Raw genomic sequence first — 19583 nt, forward strand, 5'->3', positions numbered from 1 at the left:
GTCTTCCATGTACTGGCCGTGAAAACAAAATTATGTCGGTTTTTTTAAGGACAATTTTACTATCCCAAGAATGTGCGTATCATAATACAAAGTACCGCCTTATTGCTTAACCTAGGCCTTGTGTTAAACTTCTTTCTCTATTCATACTTCCTTTCTTTTTTAGCACTGTAGCAATGGAGTTATCACTCTCCTAATCATATACATATCCTCAAAATGTAGCATTTTAGTTAGGAGTTTTTAAGGTCTTTATGGTTAGCCAATTATAAAAGTTAAGTTGTGTAGAGAGTGTGAAGGGTATAGACTGGGGAGGTGGTGGCTAGAAGTTTACGTTAGATAATGTCTCTCTATATACTATGAGTTGTGTGTTGTGCACCAATACTGGGTGTGCATCATTATTATTTCTTCTTCATCTTTGAATGCCTTCTTCTATTGCCAAGACAGCTTGATTTCTGTTTATGCTGTATTCTATAAAGGCATGCTCGTAAAGAGAAAAACAAAGAAGACAAACTAATCTAGAGAAAAAAGATAATTTACTATGCAAATGTGTACAGTGCTGCATGCTGATGCTTTTCCTTCCTCGGCTACTTAGCGGCTTCATTGCAGTTCAATGATTATGTTATTGTGTTATTGTTATTTTTGTGAAAGATGACATTCAAAAGGGAAATGCATAACTGCATGACTAATACAACACTTTGATTCATCAAGAAGAAAGAGAAATATGTTTTATGGAACATTGATGTATAATGAGAACCAACTCTAGCTGCATAAAACATTTACTTATTTTGTTAAATAAATTCAGAGCTCTGTTATAATGAACTATTTTCTTCATTGCCTCCCTTCTTAGGACAGATGTGTTATCTGAAGATGTAGGCCATTGAGTTGGCCCTTCTTATCAAAAAAATAATTTCATCTTCACTAAAACAGAACACAAAGCAGTGTACATCCAGTGGATACTCACCGGATTACAGTGAATCATGATTTATTCATTGTGATCATTTACTGTCCTTCCTTTGTTGTGCAATTTATGTTTGTTTGTCCCACAGGTTCCCTGCATGGACTAAACTGAAGACACTGTCTTATCAAATATGTGGCATTTTGTGAATGCTTGCAATTGCCTCACTTCAAAATATGACTTAAAGTGCCTATTGATGCAGTATTACTGTGGGTACTAATTTTCTGATTCTCTCTGGAATCCATCCTCACTGGACCGACTGTGGAGAGAGTGCAGTTTAGAGTAGGCGTGCGTCAGTGTTGACGACCGCACTCCAGCGGACCAAGCAAGCCAGCTATCATTGTATTATCTAGAAATAAAATGTAAACCTCGTCCTGTAATTCTATGTCGACCATAAAGGCCTTCGTACAAAGATGAAAACGTTGTCAAGAAGCGTTGACATTACTGGTTTCTTTTTCACCGTCAAATATTGCCAAGTGTGATACTGACAGCAGCATTGCCTGGCTAGCGCATTAGCAACATCGTCAGGAATTCGCTATAGCCGAGCTAAATTAATTGGCCGTAGCTACTGGTAGTTGTCCAAAGGCTCCGCAACAGCCATGGGAATACTTTTCACCAAGCTATGGAGGCTTTTCAATCATCAAGGTAAGTATATCGTTAACGTCGAGTGTGAAGTTCAATTGATAAGTTAGCTAGCTAGTCCAGCTGTTAGCCAACACAGCCAAGCCTGGTCCACTGGTTACGTTAGCTAGCTACGTTAGTTTACTTGCTAATGTATCATAGCTTTAGTTTTTACCGGGCCTATATCAGTCTAACGTAAAGCTGCCTTTTCTTTACCCAGTTACTGTAGCTACATAGGTAACTGTTTTTCTGTAATTTACAGTAATACATACATTAATTAGGTAACGTTAGTTGAATGATATATCTCATTGCTAGCTAGCTATCGTCAACACTGCAGTGTTCAGAGGGCCTGTGCTGTAGTATTTTATTTTAACCTTTAACCTAATAAGAACATATTCTTATTTACAATGACGACCTAGGAACAGTGGGTTAACTGCCTTGTTCAGCGGTAGAACGACATATTTAGTTAACGTTATGTCCTTAGCTATTCTGATTTTCAAGGCCTAACATTGCTAGCTAATGTTACATTGTCATTGTTTAGAGTAGACCCACTCCGGTTTGGCTTAGTAAACAGAGGCACTACAGTGCAATGTATATAATGTTGCACATTTTCTTCCTCTTGGGAAGCATACGCTCCTGAGTTTTTCTTTTCTATGGGAAGTGTACTAGTAGATTCCATAAAATACAGTACTCTTTTGGTGGGTGTTTATGTTATCTCGGTGTTGTGTCCATATTGAACTAATTTAATGAGAGGTATATTATCAGGTAGGTAAATTCAGGATCACTGGAGAGTAAAATGGAACTTCAAGTTTCAAATTTGAGCACGAGCCCAGCTACATTTGTCTCGTTCCTCTCACAGATTGTAGACTAAAACTGTGTCTGTCGTCTTTAGTGCACTGTGCATTTGCCTGAATTAGCTGAAAATGTAACCAATTCCTCCCGGCTCAATCCTGTGCTCACTCAATATGTAATCAGATCTGTGCGAACCCCTGTAACATGAGCGCCGAGGGCAGCAGAGTATTTCTATGGAAAGTTCTCTCTGGACCGTTCGGTTTTATGTTGTAGGCCTATCTATTCTCAGGGGATCACTGACTGCGGTAAAGACTTGTTTGCCTAGTCAAATAAAAGGCCAAATACATAAACAATCACGGATATCGTAACTAAAGTGGTTCACTCGCATGCAGTCAGTAGCTTGGTTTCCATCCAATTTGCGACAGATTTTCGTGCAAATAATATAAAACCGGCATTAAAATATGTGCCTTTCCACACCAGAGGTGTTTCCATCAGACTGACTTTGCGGATACAAGTATGTGCGTTATGACATAGTGCACATAAACAATTTTTGCGCTTAAATGTTCATGTAACGAATAACAAAACATTGTCAAGTGTCTCCATTCTATTTTCCATAGTTTTGTCACACAAACTGTTTCGATAATTGGCACATTTGCCCAATCTGGTTTTCGTGCATGCTCTCCAGACAACGGTTCACGGATAAAGTAGACACTCGACATGTAAGATTATATGTTGAGATGGATATAATCAAGATTATTTTGATTTGTTAATTGACAGCTAAGCACCGATCAAAGTGTAACTAGCTTACAAATTAAGACCCTCGATTTTATTGGAAAGTAGCATCAAGCTCATCACCATGCACTTTTACCACCCTGGACTATATAACTGCCTTGATTTAGTTGGACCTCAGGAAGAGTAGCTGCTGCCTTGCACCTAATGGGGATCCATAATAAATATAGCATCACGTGACTGCAAATTTACCTCGGCATGAAGGTTATTCTATCAACAGTCACACAATAAATCGTTTCCACCGCAATTTGTTGCACAATACGTTTTCTGTCGAAAGAACAAATTGTCTGTCGACATTTTAAATTATACCGACATTTCCTGTTTCCTTCACACTTGTCGTGTTTAAAAAAATATATTTTTCATATGCCATGACTTTACTTGCATACAAACTAGTGAAAACATATTGTGATATTATTTCGTTTCGTATCGTTTTGATAATAAAGCAATATTATTTTTGCGTTAGTTGGCTGTACCCGTTTTTTTTCCCTCATAGCTTGATTTCCACCTTATTTTTAAATAGGGGGCCAATTTGTTTTTAGCACTTTTATTTCCATGGCTGATCAAAACTAGTTTTCTCATGGTTCTCTTGTCGCTCTGCAGAAGGCATTGTGAGCAATATTCTTCAACCATTGAATCACAATAAAATCACAGTATCAAATAGCAATACATACAATATGTCTTGCGATTATCGATATTCTATCTGCACTTATGTGTCATGATAATATCGTATTGTGAGGTCCCTGGCTATTCCCAGCCGTAATAAAAACTGGATGGAAACGTGTTTACTGCCACATCAGAATGTGTTTACCCAAGGATGAAAATGAAGGAATGACTCATTCTGAATGATGACGACTCCTGTCTGTTGTCCTAGCCTGGTTCCAGATATGCTTGATATGCTAGTGTTTTTGCTAACTCCATTTCTGTCATTGTCAAGCCAAACATGTATGGTATGGCAATTCCATAAGGAGTTTACAATAAAGCTACAGTTGTCCCTGGCTGGACAGCTAGTCTCTAACTAAATACAACACCATCTTTTTTTGTCTGTTACTACCAGAGTTAGGCATACCTCCCACCCAAAGCATGTCCTGTCATGCAGTGCTTTTTATGTTTTCAACGCTGCTGAAAATGGAAATGATCTGTTTTGTCAACTCTTTACCCAGCTTCTTCACTCAGACAAACTATTGCTAGAGGCTTACAGCACCTTTCATATCTGCTCTACATGAAAGTATTTTTGCATATATAGCCTATCATTGTACACTGTATTTTCTGGTCTCATTTAAAATATACGTGACACATTTCTGAGTGGCTCCATATTGGTTCAGTCAGAGCGATACTGTAGCTGAATTGTCTTATAAAAACAGGCTAGTTTCATTGGAATCCCCTCTCACAATGTCTTTATTTTGCAATATAAAGACCTTGTCCTCTCACATAGGTCTATTGTAATTGGCTATGTCCTGTGTTTGAGGAAGGCTTTGATTGGTAGTCTTCTACCAGCAACGGTGTCCCACATGTCATAAAGCCCATGGGGCGCGAGGCATTCCGTTTGTGCTGCGGTGTCAGTAGTACGTCAAACAGGAATTTCAAAGACTCATCTCACTGTGGGGGTTTAAATGGAACAATGGCAGTTCATTCACAAGGTGAAGGACAAATACAATACACTAGCACATCACCAGTTACAATGGCTATAGTAAATAGGGACAGTAGGAGAGTGTGAATGGAACAGTATGCATATATTTTAACTGCTCACACAGCCTAAGCGACCTTTGCAACTGAGAAAAGATCTTATGCATTTGCTTACACAAGACTAACTGGTGGTGAGCTCAAACTCCGGTGACCGCAGCTGTGTGCTCTGTGCAATCTGCAATTTTTTTGCAGTGGCTGCAAAAAAGTTCACATAGTAAGATTTGTATCAGGTTCAAAACAAGTTGGTATCTGCATTACCTAATGGCAAAAAATAACGCTCACCAGAACAAGTATCTACATAATGGCATCGATAAGACCACCCCCATGGGAAGTTGGCTTCCCATACTACTATTGTGTCATCATCTCTAACTAGGAATATACAGTTGTTTCTGAGAGCAAAAATAGGAATTTCCCTTTCCTTAAAGTACCAAAGTAGTCTTCTACTATTTGTTCAGTTGTAATGAAAGTAAAGTACTCCACTGACTGACAGACTTTGAAGACAGTCCAGAGTAGTTCAAGTAGGTGTTGAGTGCTGTGTCAAGGTACAGTTGAAGTCGGACGTTTACATACACCTTAGCCAAATACATTTAAATTCAGTTTTTCACAATTCCTGCCATTTAATCTTATTAAAATCCCCTGTCTTAGGTCAGTTAGGATCACCACTTTATTTTAAGAATGTGAAATGTCAGAATAATAGTAGAGAGTGATTTATTTCAGCTTTTATTGCTTTCTTCACATCACATTCAGCATAGCATTGCCTTTAAATTGTTTAACTTGGGTCAAACATTTCAGGTACCCTTCCACAAGCTTCCCACAATAAGTTGGGTGAATTTTGGCCCATTCCTCCTGACAGAGCTGGTGTAACTGAGTCACTTCACACCGCTGTATCGGTTATGACTGACAGCTGTTCTGAACTTGAGCACCACGGGCAACAAGAAGTTGCTCCCCATCCCGTTAATTGGGCCACTTTTGCAAGTGTTTTGTTGTCCAAGTGTGCACTTCACATTTCCATATCATAAAATGCATGTACTGTAATATACTGAGTGTAGAAAACATTAACACCTTCCTCATATTGAGTTTGTACACTCAGTGTACGGTGTCAACCTTTCTGATCACTATGTTTGGTGTACAGTTACAAAATGACATGGCGTTATACCCTGGGTTTCCCTGAACAGAATGAGTTTGGTTGTTGTTGTGTTGTCAAGACTATTTGCCGTGGATCACACATCTGAATGCACTCTTGACTCTATTCTGTGCGCACCAAAATTATAGTCTGCTTCTCTGAATTGCCTTGCGAAATCCTAACACTGTAAGATCGTATTAATTTACCTAGTCGTGTTTGCAATAGAACAAGCTTTCAAATAATGCCCACCTGACCCAGATTTCGATTTACAATGGGCCGTTTTTTGATTGTCTAAACAACAACAGTAATTGTGTGATGGCAAGGTTGAGTTCCAAACAAAAGTGTGCTTGCTCTAATTCCTCAACGACACAGCTAGGAGAACTAGTTGAAGACTCTTTCAGTCATAAGTGCATTGAAATTACTTAGGAACTATGCACCTCTCACTCAAATCCTTGTCATTTATTTGTTGTCTTATGCTTTACGTTCCACACAATTCCCAAGAATATTCTTATCATGTTACTGAATGTATCCAGAGTATTTTCAGATCAACAAATGCAGAGAAAAGAACAGTAAATGTAAAATGCCCATAAAATCAAGTGTAATGTTTGGATTCAGTCTTATTTTTTTATATATATATATATATATATATATATATATATATAAGCACCAACATGTGAAGTTCATAGGAACACATACAATTTGGCTATGAACTTCACATGTTGGTGCTCATATATATATATATAAGCACCAACATGTGAAGTTCATAGGAACACATACAATTTGGCTATGAACTTCACATGTTGGTGCTCATGGTCCTTTTACATGGAAATGACCAGAGGACATAAGGAGAAGCTGGTGATAACGACCTAGGAGCAGTGTTGGCAGAGTGTAGGCTACTGTTTCTTATCTGCAGTACTGGATCAGTCAAACTATATGTGAGCCCCAGTTCCTTAGACTAAGCATGGTGGATGGTCCTGAAGGCATGTCAGAAAACATGTAGAGATGTAAACTGACTCTCTCCCCTCTTGAGCCTTATGGCCCAGAAACTAACAAGGCTCTAGATGTTCTTGAGGCTCCCTCTCAGTTCTGGTTTTCTGGGGTTTTAAAGACAAAAGATTCACTTCTGTAATTTACGTCCTGCTCAACGAACATTTCCTTGTCAGTCACATGATTAGTCTACATAAGTTATATGGGCATGAGTAAGGGAGATTGGAGTGAGTATTGGAGAGAGTATTGAGTAGGCCCAGCCCTAGATCCAATCCAAACACACTATACTCCTGTCTGCAGCTTTCAAAAGGGGAGTGGTTGGGCTATTTGTTCAGCTTTGTTAGTAATAATTTTGCTCAACCTGGCCTATACCCATATCTGGTTGGTTCTCTGCTAATACTGTGCATTTCTCAAATTCCAGTCACAATGTGGTTACGTACAGGCGACAGTGTTTATATGGAGCTGCATGTTTGAGTCCAGAAGGCTTTGACTTTGCTTGGATGACCAGGTGGTGGCTCCGTATCCGTCCAACCATTCCCAACAGCTGCTGCTTTCAGCTTGAGCAAGCAAGCTCACCCTAATGTAGGTCTAACTGTGGGTGTTCCCCCCTCTTCTCTGGCACTGCTAAGTCTGAGTGAGAGAGCAGTGTGAAAATGTGTAAAACATGGTCGTTTTTCACTGTCAAGTCTCGAAGTCTGCTCCAAAACAGAATGGATTGTTTAATTCATGGCTGTGCTCTGAGGTCCTTTGTTTGAACAATATCAACAGTGTTTTAGAAGAAAATGAAGAATGGTGCTGCTCCCTATTGGGTGTGTAGGTCAGCCATAATGCATTGAAGTCAGACTTATTTTAGAAGTTTATAGCCTAGTGTCTTGTGATTATTTGTACGTGTTTTTAAGATGTATTTCTTCTTACTCTTTTTCTTTCAGAGCACAAGGTTATTATTGTGGGCCTGGACAATGCGGGGAAGACCACCATACTTTACCAGTTGTAAGTTTTTTGCCTACTGTTAGGAGATAAAGATAGGGGGATGAGAGTGAGGTCTGAAGAAGGGAAAACAGTGGTACAACAACAGTAGACTCATTTCTTCTCACAACTAGGTGGAGATTAGGACTTCATAAGGTTTTTTTCTGCTAAATGAGAAAGTGACCTTAGCTTAAATACGTTTTGGTTAACCCACTTATGGAAGAATGTGATCCAATAGGGAATAGATTTACAAAATTACCTGTTGACGACCACATTATTCTCATGCCTACCAACATTCTTACTGACTTGATTGTTGTTTTGCATTGATATTGAGAAACTCCTGTGCTTGTGCTTGCAGTTCTATGAATGAGGTGGTCCACACGTCTCCTACAATAGGCAGCAACGTGGAGGAGATAGTGGTGAACAACACGCACTTCCTGATGTGGGACATCGGAGGACAGGAGTCACTGAGATCCTCCTGGAACACGTACTACACTAACACAGAGGTCAGACCACGTACCGTGGCTGTATGGCAGTTGTTTGTTGAACTGTTAACTTGTGTGTGTGTCTTGAATTAAACTAGGCTGTCTGGTAACATGTAACAAAAACTGCTCAACAATATTGCTATGTAATTACAATGTAAATTCCAAAATATTAAAGGATTAATACAATGTTGCTAGTGTTATTACTTAGATATAAGAGCAACTTAATGTACAGTGTTACAATTGTTTTTTTAATATCCTTTCTTATGTCTCTCTCCCTATCTTTCTCTCCAGTTTGTGATCGTAGTGGTGGACAGCACAGACAGAGAGAGAATCTCTGTCACCAAAGAGGAACTCTACAGAATGCTTGCACATGAAGTGAGTTTTGGTGTTCTTGGCCATGTTTTATAGTGCACACTGCACACAATATTTGTGTCAACGTAGACTGAGTTTTATAACTAAGATGGGAACAAATTTGTCATAGTGGGCAGAACCAAGCACGAGCTAGCGAGATCCTATTGGCGTGTTCTTGCAAACATTAGCCTATTTCCGTTAGGGAACACCTACTCTGTGAAGTGTGCGTGTGCAATAACTCAATTCACCTTTGCACTCTTTCTTATCAACACAATATTTTAGAACTTTGGCAAAGGCTAAAGTCTACAAAACTTTGCCACTGTTTGAAACAGATTCTAGTTTTGGGAACAGAAAATGTGCAGAATGTCGGCCAAAATCTATCTCGTTCTTCTATTGCCGGCCGCTGGGCTTCCTCTCACTACCATATTTGGTATTGAGTGGAAACGCCAAGCGGATGCTTCACATTTATACGTCCAGTGAAATATCTGTCTCATTGTTCAATCTGTGATACTACCCTCAGCCTAGCAAACATGGAAGCAGCCTATGTTCTATGATGATCTATGAGCATATGGGTACCTCTCAATTTCATTCTCCTCATCCTCCCTCCTTGTATTTACTCCTTAATTGTCTTAGAACCCAAACTCAAATCAAATTTTACTGTTTGCATACACATATTTAGCAGATGTTATTGCGGTTGTAGCGAAATGCTTGAAACAGAGTTGCTTAGGAGCTGGGAATAAAGTGACCATGTCTAACGGCGTCATCTTGTCATCCACCCTCAACCTCTCTTCAGGACCTGAAGAAGGCAGGCCTGCTGATTTTTGCTAACAAACAGGATGTGAAAGGCTGTATGTCTGTGGCTGAGATCTCCCAGAGCCTGCAGCTCACCTCAGTCAAAGACCACCAGTGGCACATCCAAGCCTGCTGCGCCCTCACTGGAGAGGGGTAAGCGAAACATTTTCATTTAACCATTATTTATGCCGGTTATTCTCGTTGGGATTAAAGTTATTTTGCAAGAGACCTGGTCCAACATTCATACAGTAGGGCACTGTTGCTCAGCTTTTTTTAGTGCCAGGGACCGGCAAGCTATGGTCTTTCCTCCTTGGAGGGTCACTTACATTTAAACTAGCATTTGTCTTATTCCCACTTTTATATGCTGAAAATGACATTCTCTCTCCTTCCTGTCTCCCTACCTTTTAGGTTGTGCCAGGGCCTGGAGTGGATGATGTCACGACTGCGGGTTAGATGACCTTTGACGCTGATCAACAACAACAGTGTGATGTTCCTTTCTTCTCTCCACACCTTCAGTCCTGAGGGATTGGGTGGTTTACAGGCGGCTCTTTTCCTCTCCATGAGACTGACTTGACCCGGTTGGTCAGACTCCCTACCGGCCAGGATGTTGTTTTTCTGCTGCGTGTTTATTTATTTCTACAGAACACTGATCTGCTCTGACTGAGAACTGTGAACAACCAGAACTGTACCACTCTACCATTTCAGGATCCATTCTGGAAAGAAAAACTAAACAAAAGACTCTGTATTTAATTTCTGAATCTGCACGCTTGGTTTTCATACTATAAGAAAAAGGAATGCTTGGGACAGCTCAGATTTAACAGGAGTCGTCTTTAGTTGTGTGTGAGTGGGCTTGCCTGCCCAGAGTGGCCTTGTTGCAGTATTGTCGGATGGCCTGAGGTGGTGGTATTGCCCTGTGTGTACAGTCCAGTATTTACATTACATCTGCATCCCAAATGGGATATATATATCAGCAAAAAAAGAAACGTTCTCACTGTCAACTGCGTTTATTTTCAGCAAACTTAACATGTGTAAATATTTGTATGAATATAACAAGATTCAACAACTGAGACATAAACTGAACAAGTTCCACAGATGTGACTAACAGAAATGGAATAATGTGTGTCTGAACAAAGGGGGGGGGGGTCAAAATCAAAAGTAACAGTCAGTATCTGGTGTGGCCACCAGCTGCATTAGGTACTGCAGTGCATCTCATGAACTGCACCAGATTTGTTAGCTCTTACTGTGAGATGTCACCCCACTCTTCCACCAAGGCACTTGCAAGTTCCCGGACATTTCTGGGGGGAATGGCCCTAGCCCTCACCCTCCGATCCAACAGGTCCCAGACGTGCTCAATGGGATTGAGATCCGGGCTCTTCACTGGCCATGGCAGAACACTGACATTCCTGTCTTGCAGGAAATCACATACAGAACAAGCAGTATGGCTGGTGGAATTGTCATGCTGGAGAGTCATGTCAGGATGAGCCTGCAGGAAGGAGGAGGGTGTCTTCCCTGTAACACACAGCGTTGAGATTACCTGCAATGACGACAAGCTCAGTCCGATGATGCTGTGACACACCGCCCCAGACCATGACGGACCCTCCACCTCCAAATGGATCCCGCTCCAGAGTACAGGCCTCAGTGTAATGCTCATTCCTTTGACGATAAACGTGAATCCGACCATCACCCCAGGTGAGACAAAACCGCGACTCGTCAGTAAAGAGCACTTTTTGCCAGTCCTGTCTAGTCCAGCGATGGTGGGTTTGTGCCCATAGGTGACGTTGTTGCCGGTGATGTCTGGTGAGGACCTGCCTTACAACAGGCCTACAAGCCCTCAGTCCAGCCTCTCTCAGCCTATTGCCGACAGTCTGAGCACTGATGAAGGGATTGTGCGTTCCTGGTGTAACTCGAGCAGTTGTTGTTGCCATCCTGTACCCTCCCCGCAGGTGTGATGTTCGGATGTACCGATCCTGTGCAGGTGTTGTTACATGTGGTCTGCCACTGCGAGGATGATCAGCTGTCTGTCCTGTCTCCCTGTAGCGCTGTCTTACGCGTCTCACAGTATGGACATTGCAATTTATTTCCCTGGCCACATCTGCAGTCCTCATGCCTCCTTGCAGCATGCCTAAGGCACGTTCACACAGATGAGCAGGGATCCTGGGCATCTTTCTTTTGGTGTTTTTCAGAGTCAGTAAAAAGGCCTCTTTAGTGTCCTACGTTTTCATAACTGTGACCTTAATTGCCTAGCATCTGTAAGCTGTTAGTGTCTTAATGACGGTTTCACAGGTGCATGTTCATTAATTGTTTATGGTTCATTGAACAAGCATGGGAAACAGTGTTTAAACCCTTTACAATTAAGATCTGTGAATTTATTTGGATTTTACGAATTATCTTTGAAAGACAGGGTCCTGAAAAAGGGATGTTTCTTTTTTTGCTGAGTGTGTGTGTGTATATACTGTATATATATGTATATACAGTGGGGCAAAAAAGTATTTAGTCAGCCACCAATTGTGCAAGTTCTCCCACTTAAAAAGATGAGAGGCCTGTAATTGTCATCATAGGTACACTTCAATCAACTATGACAGACAAAATGAGAAGAAAAAATCCAGAAAATCACTGTACGATTTTTAATGAATTTATTTGCAAATTATGGTGGAAAATAAGTATTTGTCAATAACAAAAGTTTGTCTCAATACTTTGTTATATACCCTTTGTTGGCAATGACAAAGGTCAAATGTTTTCTGTAAGTCTTCACAAGGTTTTCACACACTGTTGCTGGTATTTTGGCCCATTCCTCCATGCAGATCTCCTCGAGAGCAGTGATGTTTTGGGGCTGTTGCTGGGCAACACGGACTTTCAACTCCCTCCAAAGATTTTCTATGGGGTTTAGATCTGGAGACTGGCTAGGCCACTCCAGGACCTTGAGATGCTTCTTACAAAGCCACTCCTTCGTTGCTCGGGCGGTGTGTTTGGGATCATTGTCATGCTGAAAGGCCCAGCCACGTTTCATCTTCAATGCCCTTGCTGATGGAAGGAGGTTTTCACTCAAAATCCCACGATACATGGCCCCATTCATTCTTTCCTTTACACGGATCAGTCGTCCTGGTCCCTTTGCAGAAAAACAGCCCCAAAGCATGATGTTTTCACCCCCATGCTTCACAGTAGGTATGGTGTTCTTTGGATGCAACTCAGCATTCTTTGTCCTCCAAACACGACGAGTTGAGTTTTTACCAAAAAGTTATATTTTGGTTTCATCTGACCGTATGACATTCTCCCAATCTTCTTCTGGATCATCCAAATGCTCTCTAGCAAACTTCAGACGGGCCTGGACATGTACTGGCTTAAGCAGGGGGACACGTCTGGAATTGCAGGATTTTAGTCCCTGGCGGTGTAGTGTGTTACTGATGGTAGGCTTTGTTACTTTGGTCCCAGCTCTCTGCAGGTCATTCACTAGGTCCCCCTGTGTGGTTCTGGGATTTTTGCTCACCGTTCTTGTGATCATTTTGACCCCATGGGGTGAGATCTTGCGTGGAGCCCCAGATCGAGAGAGATTATCAGTGGTCTTGTATGTCTTCCATTTCCTAATAATTGCTCCCACAGTTGATTTCTTCAAACCAAGCTGCTTAACTATTGCAGATTCAGTCTTCCCAGCCTGGTGCAGGTCTACAATTTTGTTTCTGGTGTCCTTTGACAGCTCTTTGGTCTTGGCCATAGTGGAGTTTGGAGTGTGACTGTTTGAGGTTGTGGACAGGTGTCTTTTATACTGATAAGTTCAAACAGGTGCCATTAACACAGGTAGCGAGTGGAGGACAGAGGAGCCTCTTAAAGAAGAAGTTACAGGTCTGTGAGAGCCAGAAATCTTGCTTGTTTGTAGGTGACCAAATACTTATTTTCCACCATTATTTGCAAATAAATAAATAAAAAATCCTACAATGTGATTTTCTGGATTTCTTTCCCTCATTTTGTCTGTTTTAGTTGAAGTGTACCTATGATGAAAATTACAGGCCTCTCATCTTTTTAAGTGGGAGAACTTGCACAATTGGTGGCTGACTAAATACTTTTTTGCCCCACTGTGTGTATATATATATATATATATTATGTGTATATATGTATATGTATATATGTACAGTATATACATACATATATGTACAGTATATACATACATATATGTATATACTGTATATATGTACAGTATATACATACATATATGTACAGTATATACATACATATATGTATATACTGTATATGTGTGTGTGTATGTTATTTGGAATGCACATTACATTACCTTGTGCCTGCTGTGTCTGAATCCTCACATGATGGCGGCTGAAGACACTGAATCAAAGAAAACAAGGGAGAAACCCAACTCCCTCAGCTCATATGAAATACAGTGAATAAAAATAGTGTTTTTAAGTTTTGGGTGCATTACATATGTCATAAATGTGTTTTTATTTTGCAGGTAAGTAATATTTCTCTCTTTGTGGTTTCTAAACATTGGTTTGTCTTCATGTGACCTTGGGATAGTGTGTTTTTAATGTATTGATACTCTTCAACCAACCTCTGGGGGCAGTATGTTCTGCTGTGATTCTTCAACCAACCTCTGGGGGCAGTATGTTCTGCTGTGGACCATTGGACTCATGTTCAACATTCTTTCAGAGAATGGCCACTGACTGACTGACAGACAGACGGGAACAGTGAGGGAGTGACACTGGACAGTCCATGTAGAAGTCTGTAGGACATCCAGGGACGGGATGAGGAGAGAGTAGACCAAAGTCAAAGTATCCTTTTATTATCCCAAACGTGGGAAATCACTTGCCTTGCTTCAGATAGAAAGGGTGAGCAGTCAGGCAGGGTTGAGGTGAGCATCTCCAGCGCTCCCATAGTGTTGTTGTACATAGTGAGACGGCCCTAAATACTGGGCCAGGTTGTCCTTTCGCAATGGTTCAGATTTCAATATTCCTATAGATAGAGTAAGTCATATATATCCCAGAACAGCACTTCAGTCAGAGTTGATATTTGCATCATATGTTTGTATGGGAACCTAAGTATTTTATCACCCTTTATTTACGCTCGTTCAATTTTACAATGAGATTAGTTTTAGTTGGTATAGCCTAACGTATTTATTTCAGAACTGACGTTTGTCAGTCATTGGTCATCAAACATGAGTAAAATGACCAATATTAAGCAAATAATAATGACAGTAAGCAAATAACCTACAAGTATATGTAATGTATGTTGTCTCCATGATTGCCTTGGTGAGTCAGTAGTAAAACACTATTCCATTTGTCACCTGTCCAGAGTGGAGTAGATGGCCTGTCTTCAACAAGGAAGTCTGTCATTGTGTGTGTCAAACACCATAAACATAAGAATAATGTGATCTGAAAGGTGAGTACCAAATCCTGGTAATGTTATTCTCGTGTATGACGCTCAAGTGTCCCATGCTGCAAAATTGTTTTTTTTATCTCAATGAGAAAAACCTGAGTATATGAAGGATACATGAAAAATGCAATCATGTTCATCCCACACACATTATAATGATAGTAAAATATAAACATGCCATCATGACTTGCATGACTCAGCACGCAGTATAAAAAACAAGACCTCAGTCAGAAAGCATTCAAACCATAGTCATAGTTCAAACTTTATGGGCTATATGACTCCGACATGTCAGTTACCCGTACCCATGTTAAACATCCCAGGATCCTTTGCACAGTCATGCCATGATGACCTATGACACCATCATTGCCACATCTATCCTCTTACCTCAGTGTTGATGGGGACAATTGTTATCCAAGGAGTTAGTGGTGAGATTTTTGAGAGCTCAGTACCATTGGCATAATGCTGTAGCTATCAATGTGCAGCTGCTACTGTCCTCTATGTCCTCCACCATGCCATTTTTTCCAGTGACTAAGCAGAATCATTTGGCTTCTCCCCTGGTGTCGCTCCTGGGTAGTTTTTATCCCTCTACTGTCTGCTAGAATCATATCGATAGCCCCTCCAAATCCCCAACCAAAACAGCAAAATTATCCAATTCTGTTGAAAGAATGGATAATAATGCATTCTATTCTATCCCCAAACCGTATTATACATTCACAAACCATAAAGAGATGGGTTGTTTTTTAATATACGTTTAACCTTGGCCCATAGTGAAGATACTGTAAACACTCCTACTTCACTGAAACACTGGTGCACTGACTTAGTCTGATAAAGGATGCCATAGCTGTCTCCAATGCAGATAAATTACAACAATATAGACTGGGTACAACGTGTTGAGGTAATGAGCTTTCTCAATGAAGACATGTCTGTATCTTAGCCCTATTTCTCCATGAAGGCCAATTTACCTGTCCTGCTTTTATAGACTTGAAAAACTGCAGCGACGTTGCTAACATGGGCTAGACATCATTGACTCAGTCTATCACAGACCAGAGTGCTGAGACTACTGCTTTCAGACGAGAGAGAGATGTGTTGTGAGGTGATGAAAAACTCAGCTGTGCCTGTTAATCAAAGCCCTGTGACTCCCTTCTCCTGTGGGGGATGTCACATACCTCAGCCAGAGTCGCAGGCAGAGCCATAGGATGGAAAGAGGGGTAACAGAAAGGTAGATGCTACTGAGGTAACAATACATGTACAACACTTTTTCTATGAACTTATATACAGTTGCCCATACCAACTTAGGTGAAAGGATATTTTGTATTTTCTCAGGGAAAGCTGTATCACTGTAACATCATCCCCTCCCCCCACTGTACATGTATTTCCACTAGCTGAAAATAGTCCACTGTTGTCATTTTTATTTACAGTGGGGTCCATAATTATTGGCACCCTAGATAAAGCAAAAAAACACTATAAAATATATATTACAAATACTGAGCTATATTGAATGCTCAAAAATATTTAATACAATTGCTCAGAGATAGAGATTTTGTTTAACAAGTAATAAATAAAATATTGGCAGCCCAGTTTTCAGAACTCCAGCAGTCTACTGAGGATAATGACACTGAGCCTTTCTCTAACAGGTTTTTGGCTAAAATGTCCTGGTACTTTGTAAAGTTCATGATGCCATTGACCTTAACAAGAGCCAAAGGACCAGTGGAAGCAAAATAGCCCCATAACATCAAAGATGCACCACCATATTTTACTGCATGTATGAGGTACGTTTCTGCTTTGCTTCCATTTTTTAATGCCAAACCCACCACTGGTGTGCATGGCAAAAAATACCTATTTTTATGTCATCTGACAATAGCACTGCCTGGAGTTTGATAAACGGCATTGGCACTTGGATTGGAAACGGTTCTATGGTCGGATGACATGAAAATAGAGTGGTGGGTTTAACTGGGATACCACATCTGGGATAACTATAGTTTTAACTATGCTTTGTGTAAAGGATAGTTACTTTGGAGGTGACAACAGCTATTTGAATACAGATCCCAAATATGACATCTTTTGAAAACTATTGGAATATAGATCTCAGAAAGCAACTACTTGAAGGAAAGGAGGGGAGCGACTAGGAGAGGGAGACATGCAAGACTTCAGAGACGCAACTTGAAGGGAGGGAAACTGCTGGAAGAATGGAGATGGTTTTACACCACAAACCATAACAGGGTAATGTCATACCAGCTTGACTGGTGCCTGATCTAACCTTTAACTCACAGGCTGAGCTCAATCTAGAAGTATGGTATGAGTAACTTGTCATACGTCTTCTGCAGCATACAGTTATATCAGGAGCTCAGTATCATGCTGAGTTGCTATTTACTTCTTTATGGTGCATATTTATTTAGGGTTGGTGGTGTGACAGCAGGTCAATGGTTTGATTCCCTTTCCTTCAAATCCAAATCCATAATGGTGTTGACCCTGCTCCAGATACCACACTGCCCTGTGGCCAGGGAGACTTAACACAGGACCTTGATCAGAGAGTCTCCTGCATAGAGTCAGTCAGTACAGTCAGTACCCCCACCTGAACTACAGTACCAGTCTCTCCAAGGGCAGTATCAAGCGTCTCAGAGTACTGATCTAGGATCAGGTCCCCCATGTCCATGTTATAATCCTATTCATTCATTATGATCAACAAGGCAAAACTGATCTTAAATCAGCACTCCTGCTCTGAGACACTTGATAAATACAACCCCAGACTCAGAGCCCACTTTCACTCAAGGAACCCCCTGCAACACACTGTCCCCACTGACATCACCCCCAAACCAGCCAATATTCGTGATCACTTTCCATCACCCCCTAGGGGGGCAGGTAGTTGGGGTTTTCTCTTGTTTTCTTTCCCCTCTCTGCCCCTTCTTACCCCTTCCTCATAGCTGTATACAATGTGTATACAAAACATTAAGAACACCTGCTCTTTCTATGACATACACTGACCAGGTTTGATTTGATTTGATTTATTGTCCTCATTTGGATTCCAAGAGTCTTTAAACATGAAAATACAATTTATAATACAATCACATTTTCACATATAACTCACTGTTACAAACAGCAAACATAATACACTGCCATATTGACCAGATAAATAATCTAACAGTATGCAAAGGTAGATTGGTTCCTTCATGTACCATAGTCCTGCATAACCTTCCAATGTATTATATTTAAATGGTTCTAAAGTATTGTTTGAATTTATTTAATGTAAGGTATTTGGTTTGCTCAGATAAATTATTCAATTTCTTTATTCCTCTGAATCTAAATGTTATTTTGCCTATTTCTCTTTTCTGCCTGGATAACACATTGATGGTGGACAATCGATTCCTAGTATTGACTGAATGTCTGTCTCTTACCTACTGAATACTGTTGTTAATGGAGTTTGGCCGTTTTAAATGGTGTGCATCGTAAAATAAAATAAGCATGTTTTTTTATAATTATCTTGTTGATTGATGACCACCTAAGATCAATGTGCATGACTACAACAGAAGAATCATATCTCCACCTTAAAACAATCCTTGCTGCTTTGTTGAATGCTATGATCCCTTATTGATGTCACTTGTTAAATCCACTTCAATCAGTGTAGATGAAGGGGAGGAGATACCGTTGAAGTTGGAAGTTTACATACACCTTAGCCAAATACATTTAAACTCACTTTTTCATAATTCCTGACATTTAATCCTAGTAAAAATTCTCTGTCTTAGGTCAGTTAGGATCACCACTTTATTTTAAGAATGTGAAATGTCAGAGTAATAGTAGATATAATTATTTCTTTCAGCTTTTATTTCTTTCATCACATTCCCAGTGGGTCAGAAGTTTACATACACCATATTAGTATTTGGTAGCAAACGTTTCGGGTAGCCTTCCACAAGCTTCCCAGAATAAGTTGGGTAAATTTTGGCCCATTCCTCCTGACAGAGCTGGTGTAACTGAGTCCGGCCTCCTTGCTCGCGAATGCTTTTTCAATTCTGCCCACACATTTTCAATAGGATTGAGGTCAGGGCTTTGTGATGGCCACTCCAATACCTTGACTTTGTTGTCCTTAAGCAATTTTGCCACAACTTTGGAAGTATGCTTGGGGTCATTATCCATTTGGAAGACCCATTTGCGACCAATCTTCAACTTCCTGACTGATGTCTTGAGATGTTGCTTCAATATATCCACATAATTTTTCTTCCTCTTGATGCCATCTATTTTGTGAAGTGCACCAGTCCCTCCAGCAGCAAAGCACCCCCACAACATGATGCTGCCACCCCCGTGCTTCATGGTTGGAATGGTGTTCTTCGGCTTGCAAGCCTCCCCCTTTTTCCTCCAAACATAACTATGGTCATTATGGCCAAACAGTTCTATTTTTGTTTCATCAGACCAGAGGACATTTCTCCAAAAAGTATGATCTTTGTCCCCATGTACAGTTGCAAACCTTAGCCTGGCCTTTTTATGGCGGTTTTGGAGCAGTGGCTTATTTTCTTGCTGAGCTGCCTTTCAGGTTATGTTGATATAGGACTCGTTTTCATGTGGAAATAGATACTTATGTACCTGTTTCCTCCAGCATCTCCATAATGTCCTTTACTGTTGTTCTGGGATTGATTAGCTGTTTTTCTGGGATTGATTTGCACTTTTCGCACCAAAGTAC

The 19583-nt window shown here is 40.5% G+C and overlaps 1 protein-coding gene across 1 annotated transcript; it reads left to right on the plus strand.

Annotated features, from left to right (window-relative positions):
• The first annotated feature begins 1191 nt into the window (after window positions 1-1191).
• arl5a (ADP-ribosylation factor-like 5A) lies at window positions 1192-13963 on the plus strand. Its single transcript, XM_035749757.2, has 6 exons — window positions 1192-1597; window positions 7877-7937; window positions 8272-8419; window positions 8690-8773; window positions 9543-9694; window positions 9950-13963. The coding sequence occupies exons 1-6, from the start codon at window positions 1552-1554 to the stop codon at window positions 9996-9998; spliced, it is 540 nt and encodes a 179-aa protein (XP_035605650.1). The 5' UTR covers window positions 1192-1551; the 3' UTR covers window positions 9999-13963.
• Window positions 13964-19583: the final 5620 nt, after the last annotated feature.

This window comes from Oncorhynchus keta, chromosome 34, assembly GCF_023373465.1.
Source record: "Oncorhynchus keta strain PuntledgeMale-10-30-2019 chromosome 34, Oket_V2, whole genome shotgun sequence".
Taxonomy (NCBI): Eukaryota; Metazoa; Chordata; class Actinopteri; order Salmoniformes; family Salmonidae; genus Oncorhynchus; species Oncorhynchus keta.

Excerpts from the sequence above, each read along its gene's own strand:
- arl5a (XM_035749757.2), top strand. The coding sequence starts at position 1,552 with ATGGGAATACTTTTCACCAAGCTATGGAGGCTTTTCAATCATCAAG. Across the intron at positions 8,420-8,689 it reads CGTACTACACTAACACAGAG|TTTGTGATCGTAGTGGTGGA; the intron begins GTCAGACCACGT and ends CTTTCTCTCCAG. Across the intron at positions 9,695-9,949 it reads TGCGCCCTCACTGGAGAGGG|GTTGTGCCAGGGCCTGGAGT; the intron begins GTAAGCGAAACA and ends CCTACCTTTTAG.